Source organism: Malus sylvestris, chromosome 14 (genome assembly GCF_916048215.2).
Source record: "Malus sylvestris chromosome 14, drMalSylv7.2, whole genome shotgun sequence".
NCBI lineage: Eukaryota > Viridiplantae > Streptophyta > Magnoliopsida > Rosales > Rosaceae > Malus > Malus sylvestris.
In genome coordinates, this window is record NC_062273.1 from 25,559,364 (window position 1) to 25,567,084 (window position 7,721).

General features: G+C 42.9%; 1 protein-coding gene across 1 annotated transcript; it reads right to left on the minus strand.

Annotated features, from left to right (window-relative positions):
• Positions 1-78: 78 nt before the first annotated feature.
• Positions 79-7,721, minus strand: LOC126599299 (uncharacterized). Its single transcript, XM_050265652.1, has 4 exons — positions 7,157-7,721; positions 5,557-5,928; positions 1,028-5,473; positions 79-503 (listed from the first exon to the last, which is right to left on the minus strand). The coding sequence occupies exons 1-3, from the start codon at positions 7,277-7,279 to the stop codon at positions 1,067-1,069; spliced, it is 4,902 nt and encodes a 1,633-aa protein (XP_050121609.1). The 5' UTR covers positions 7,280-7,721; the 3' UTR covers positions 79-503; positions 1,028-1,066.

Consider the following 7,721-nt stretch of genomic DNA (forward strand, 5'->3'; position numbering starts at 1 on the left):
ACAAGTTTGGTTGACAAATGAAATTTAAAGCAAATTACAAAACAACATCAAACTACAGCAACTATACCAACCCAAAGGTTCCAAAATTTGTTGATCTGCTTGCATATGTGATCAAAGAGAAATAAACACAGAAGCTTCTGTTTTGAGCGGTCAAAAATCGACAAATGGAGAGGTTTGGCAACGGAGAGGATGGTTTTGGGTTTATACCTAATGCATTGAAGACCGATAGGGGCACCAAAGATTGTGTATGGGAACCGCAGTATGTTTTCTAACTGTTAGAATATCTACAACGCGGAAACAAAGATCGCGTCCGCCTAACAAATTCAAGGAACAAACAGCTTGAAGAACCCATATATCTTTTAAGATTACAACTGATACATCAAAGAGGAGGGGGTCGGAGACCATGAACAACATCAAATAACTCACTTACCGCCCATCCTCCGGAAGCACACAAGCTTAGATGATGACCTCGTAGGGGTTAGCAAATGCCCATCCTCAAAGCACTGGAAAATAAAGAGAGGCAAATATAATTAGCTTAGGTTTGACATCGAATTCATTAATGAAAAAGTAAAGTACAACACAAACTTTCAACTGTTCCCGGAAGGCAGGACACGCAAAACCTAGTTCTTTTACATAATTCCAATTCTCTTTCACCAGTTCTGTTTTCCGGAGTCTTCCTATTTCTATTTCCCTTGAATACAATTGATAAAAAACCTGTATACAATGCAATGACGTTTTTTTTTCACAAATTTCCCAGTATTTCCAATGACAACAGGCAGCCGTCGGTTTCTTTATTAATGTTATGAGACTAAATCAATCTATATTACAGATGACGGTTAGAAGACATGTAAATTGACAAGTTCTGGAGCTGAACGACAAAATGTGAAAGATGATTGAAGAAACTCCCGGCTATGAAATCCTAAAACATTTTATTTGGTAGGTCAAATGAGAATCAGCAACCTGAACCCTCAAATCAGGTTACCAGACCTTGTATACGGGAGGGAAAAATACATAATAGAAGACTTACAAGCTTTCACGAGTCGCCCAGTTCTGCAATTAGACATGCCTATTTCCACGAGGACTGTCTGTAGGCGTCCCACCCTCCCTCGGGTTCCTTCCTTTTAAAGGTGCCACCTTGCATCTGGAACATCCTTGCTTGGTCCTCAGCCATGGCTTGTGAACTGGCAACAGATAGTTGCCGCGGGACAAGAGGTGATGTCACATCTCTCCCATCTAAGTCTGGACCTCCAGGCCCTGCATTGAGATCAAGCCCTTGTCTTCCCCACTTCCTACTGCTTTCACCGCTACTGTTATTGCTACCATCAGGAAGATTAACAACATAAGGCCTTGGGTAATTGGATGAAACCACACCAGCAGGTCCTAACAGCTGGGAACGAACCCCAGGAAAAAGCCTCCCGGCAGATGATGAATCAAGATATGTTGCTGACCCGCCTGGAAAAGCGGCTGAGGGCAGAGGAAAATTGCTTCCAAAAGGAAAAACTGGATATGGAAATGAAGTAGAAGGATAGGGCACTGCTGGGGAAGGTGACAAAACCGACCCCACCCTGTACAGATCAGGGTTAAATGGGTTGCTACCACTAGGGGGGCCCAACATCGTCTGTGGTCCCCCAGTTGCAACAACTGGGAATGGCTGCTCTCCACGATCTGAAATAATTGAAGGAATTGCGACTGCAGAATACGTATTGCCAGGAGGAAACCATGATGAGAAATTCCCTACTTCTGTATTGTTCATCCTAAAACCAGATACAGGTGGTTGAGATGGTACACTGCTCATGGCATGCTGACTAAACACTGCCGGTTCAGCACACAACTCATCAACAACAGGTCCGTTATTCAAATCAAAATCCCTACAAAGACTAACTTCTCCATTGACAGGTCCACCTGATTTTATTGATAGGATTTGGTTATCCATTCGATGGCTATTGCTCAATGGATAATTGACCATTTCAGAAGCCTCATCAACTTGATTCAAGTCAAGATCAAGACCTCCAGAACTGTGAACGGGTGCAATACTCATCGACTGGTCACCCGCAAAAGCTTTATTGTTTATTGTGTCAGCAATAGAAGATGTCTCTTGAGCAGAACTTTGAGAAGCCATATCCTCCAGAATTCTTTCATCGGGTATGTTCAAGTCAATGTCTAAAGTTGGGCGTCCTTTCTTGCTCGGTGTAGGCTCGGGAACTGAAATACTTGTACCCAGTGGAAATTCTTGAACTTTTCTGGGTTCAGCTGGCCGGAACGCACTTGTAGCTGCTGATCCCCTCCAACCAACCTCCGCCCCTTTACTCTTCAACAGGTCATCTGGTGGAACACACGGCCCTTTTGCTGCAGCAGGAACTGAAACTGAAGCAGGAAGGCCACTAGACACAGAAGAAACAGCAAAAGGTACCGGGCTAATCAACCGAAGAGCAGTTGAACATCCAGGTACTGTCAAATTATTTGGCTCTGCATATTTCCCATCATCGGCATTAAAGCCTTCGTTCAAATCAAACTCCACTTTTGCATCCACATCTGCTGCCCCTGCAGCAGACACAGAAGAAGCATCTGCAGTTGTAGATGTACATTCCTCAGCTTCTTCTGCTTTCATGTTGGTTAATTTAGAACTCTTCGGCCTCAAATATTCTTCTACTTCCTGCATGGGAATATCAGGCGACACCTTCCTAATACCAGGTTCAACAACTTGATCATTAGTTTCTTTAGTTTTCATATTCTCCTCTACATCTTCACCGGTATTATCAGTAACAGCGGAACTAGAGCCACCTAGAGCTTGACTCCCAGGAGTTGTAAGATCATTATTTTCTGTTTTCAAAGTGCCAGGACCATTACTTTCTGAATCAAGTCTGGGATTTTCAGCCTGATTACAATAACTCGGGCCATCCTTTTCATCAGTTGTTTCAGCCTTCAGTTCACTGACTTTTTCTGAGATCAAACCTTTACGAAAACTAGAAGAAAGCAGCGCTTCTTCACAGGTTCCATTCACCAACTCAGAATGCTTCTTTAAACTAGATGGTTTCTCCTCCGTATGTACACTCCCTTCATAACTTGAAGTTTTTATCATACCATCAACATCAAACTCTGGGTACAAGGAATGTTCTTCAATGGCTTCATTCCCCACTACTACCCTCGAACTAACATCACTGACCTTATTTTCTGAAATGACATCAGCACTCACTCCACCAACCACCTTTTTGTCTTGAAGAGGTACTCCTTCACCGTCCATAGCTTTCTCAACTGTACTAGGAGGGGAAGCAGTAAAAGGAGCTAGAGTAACTTCCATAGATTTTTCTTTGCTTTCTGGGGTGGGTTCTGCAGAATGATGAAAACTTCTACTTGAAGAGCATAGATTTCCAGTGTCCTCTGCTACAGAAGACTGTTCAGGCAGGGAAGAAAAAGATTGGACAACCCCATTCTTAGCCCCAGAAGTAGTGAATGCAACACCGTGGTTCTCACATTCATCATCAGCGACATCATTAGACTGATTTTCATCTCGAGCAAGCTCATCAACTGGAGGTGATTTGACTCTGGGATCAGTGCCTTTGCAGAGATACTCAGAAACCGGGGTAGACCTTTGAGGAGAATCAGTTGGGGATTCAGATTTAGACATCTCTCCAGCAACACTAGCCAGCAGATTCATACCAAGCTCATCTCCAGCTGACAAAGAGGCATTACCTTCAGAATACTTCGCACAGCTTTCAATTAATGCATGTATAGAGCTGAAAGAAGCATCCTGCAAATTCCCCGACTTTTCGTTCCCAGATGACGAGGAAGCAGCTTTTGGGACTTCGGCAATCTTCTTAGAGTTGTCACCGGGCCTATCATGCTCTTCATCAGTAACAGCAGCCGGGGATCCATCACCCTCATCCGATCCAGTCAGTACATCCTTGAAATCATTACTTTGCCATGACTCGTTGTTCACATCTGAGTTAACCATGGCTCGATAAGCTTCAACCTTTTGCATGGGAGAAGCAGCTCTGCTAATAGTATTTAAAGGATCTTCAGACGAACCTCCACTGCCACTTTGTGCAGGACTGCGACCACAATTTGGAATCTTAACAATCAACTTGGGTCCATTTCCCTCAGCAGAAGGTCCATCTAGTACCTTTTCACTCGTCAATCCAGGCTGTGATGATTTTTCTGGAACTGGATTCTTGTGCAAAGATGAACTTCTGCTTGACAAAGTTTCCCTTTGAACTACAGAAAGAGCAGAGCCTGGGAAGCCATTTGTTGATTTCCGAGGTCGGGAAGAGCCACCTGATACCTTCACATTCATTGAACCAGCAGTAGAGCTCCTCGCATCCTCTTTCCCAGAAATACCTCCAGTTCTTGCATGATCATTCGAACACGACTGACTGTTGTTGTGAGATTGACTAGAACTGCTACTTTTCTCATCCCTTGGAGTTGTCGAAGGAAGATCAACTGTGACGCCAACAGCAACAACTCGAGGCAGTCCATCTTTTAAGTTAGAACTTGCTGACACTGGTGAGGGAACTGATTTCAAAGATCCCGGGGATACTGAAGCAGATTTGGTAATACCATCTCCATGAACAAGCTTAACTGAAGCAGATTTGGATACGGAGAGCTGTGTGACTGAGCTCTTCACGGCAACATCAACAGATCCACCAGAATGCCTGTTTCCACCATGAGAAACTTCTGGGAAGCGTGGTCTTGCAGACCAGGAGACAGCCGCATTTGAATTAGACTTTGCATCCATTTCAGCTTCAACTTGTTTCTTCCATTTATCAACTAAGCTTCTTACTTTCTTCTGGATTTCCAAGTTCTTATGCGTCCGTAAGTGATTTACAGACTTTCCAATGTTACACATTTGCAGAGCTTCAAGATTAACAGGCAGCTTATCCAGTGCCCGAAGTAAAACCAAGAGAAACTCCTCAATAGATTTATCGCTATCTTTGGGTCCATTCCCATCACCTATCTTCCCTTTATGTCCAACCTCTTGGATCCATTCATCGAATACTGGCACACCCCTGAGTACAAATTGACTAAGGCAATCAAATTTATCTGTGGCTGCTATGACATTAGCAAGCATTAACCGGCCAGCCAAGTCTATTTTTTTCTCATTTTCATCAGGTATCATGAGCTGCAGCAATTTCTCAACCCCTTCAGAATCTAAAAGGCCTCCTTTTTCTGTTATTTTGGCAATTTCAGATTTTAAAGTGGTTTCCTGTCTAAAGCTGCCAGAATCCCCATCATCTGTTTTCATAGTGCGTTCTCGTTTGACAGGCTCAGATCCTTGATCTCCCCGCTCCCTTTTCTTCCCCTTAACTAAAGAGGAAAAAGATGAGCCACTATTCTGGACACCATCTGACACAACTTTTAACTGTGATGCTGATGTTGGACCATTCATTGGTTTTGGGGATCGGCCACCAGACTGCACAGTTGCATGCATTTCTACTTGAGTTTTATACAACAATTGATCTACTTCCTCTTGTCGCTCCTGTCAAAAGAAACAATATCAATTACTCTGAATGTTTAAACATATGAGCACACCCAGAGAATGTGGAAATGATCTAAACTCACATTAATAAAGTCCTGATCAGTTAGCCACCATAAACAATTATTTGTGATGTCATAAACACGCCGGCACACAAAAGATGAAATCCCTGACGGAAGATCAACACCTTTAGGAAGGAACGCGACTTTACACGGATGAAGTAACGATGCGGCAGGTATCTCATCCTTATGAAAGGAATAAAAAATTTCATTCAGCGCAGCATCCAACAGGATGCCTTTGCCAAGCTTTATTTCAGAAGGTCGATAAAGCCAATTAACACCTAATTTTAACTTCTTCTCTCTGCCTGTAGTCACACAACGAATTATTCCAATGAAGGGTGGAGAATCCTGGGGTGGTTTGAAAAGAGCACAATCACCAACACTGATCTTACGTCCGTCCTACAAAAATGAAGTTGTTCAGAGGAGGATTATGCCGGTTAGCACAGGCAAATGTGCAGAAAATATGTGAAACATCTTGAATAATTAGCATACACCACAAATAATATGCATGACAAAAATGAAGTTCAGATGATCAGAGGAGCCTTATGATGGTGTAGCATGATGGCCAAGCATAACACCATGCCCAAGCAGCACTTCCATTCTCAGTTCCCCCTAAAAGAGGGAGCTTTCTCACAATTAATCTATGGGTATGACAGACTTTCATTGAAAGTCAGTTTCAAATGCAAAATTGTAGAACAAAAACGGAAATATCCCCTCAGCAAAGAATGCTTTGCTGTACCTTCTAGAGAAGAGTCATTAAACTGACAACAGCAAGAAAAATAAAGCGTTATTATGGGAAAAATTTAAGACTATCTAACCATTTAACAATAAGGGAAAAACTCTTGAGCAGATTCATTGCATCTATCACTCATTGCAACTTATGTATCTAAATGAATGATAATAAGGGAAACGACTCGAGTAGATATTAAAAACAAAGAATTAAAATGCTACATACAGAATATGAAGTTATCAAACATACATACAGAAGAGAGAATTATCACAAACAGTATGTCAACGCTCATCAATATTCTGACCATCACATGGTCCAAGAACCAATGACTTGATATGGGAATTGCTCAACGACTGAAAAACCATCCCTCATATAAAGAAGGGAACTTAACTGAACCCATAAAAAAGTATCACTCTTCCAATTTTGATACCAAAATTTGGTACCAAATTGACATTCTTCCCAAAAAGATTGACACATTACAGCACCCCACATAATAATTCACACTCGGCATATTACATACCCCTCCCCTGTGATAGAGATCCCTGACAACTACAAATCACACCAAAAATACGACTACGAATCCAACTTTGCACCTTCCCTTTTACGGTCCTCTCCCCAATTTCACAAACTGTTTCATCTGCTACTTTTCATATCTAACATGGTAGAATTCCCTCATTTATCTACCCCAAAGTCAACAACACATCCATCTTAACGCAAAATTCAATCCATAACATTGTTATCCATATCAAACAAGCAAAACCCCACTTCACTTCTCCACTGATAACACCCCCAAAATAACACACAACAATCACAACACCTAATCCGAAACCCCGAAAAGCAAACAAAACGCACACCCAAAAATCAAAAGACAAAAAAAACCAGCAGAGAAAGCCAAACCTTGAAAAACGAATTGGGTAAAGACGAGGGTGATGAAGAAGAACCATTGGCCACGCATACACGCGTGGGGACTTTCAACATGTGCCAACTCCGTTTCCTCTCCTCACTTCCCCTCCCATGCATAGCCTTGCATTTTCCCCAATCCCTACCGCGATCCCTCCTTCAATTCCAACAAAGACCATCAATCTCGCCCCTCAATTCCCGCCAAAACCCCTCCTTTTCCACACCTCTCCGCCCATCCGCCCTCAACGAAGCCCCGGATTCACTGCTTCCCCCGAAATGAAACCCTAATTTTGCCCCCCAAACGAATCCGAGCGCACAGAAACTCCGAATTCCAAATCGAATTGCGACGATTCTAGGATCCCAGACAACAAGTCCCGATCTAATTGAAGGTCAGATCCAACAAGAAGTCCCGATTTCGAGCCGGCTTTCGATCTACTTCAGAGAGAGAAAGTCGTAGAGAAAGAGCCAGACGGCAAAAGGGAAAGGTGTACTTGGTAGCGAGAGCAAAGCTGCAGAGTCTCGGGCAGGCGGGTAGATCGGGCAGACCGGGCAGAGTGAAGTG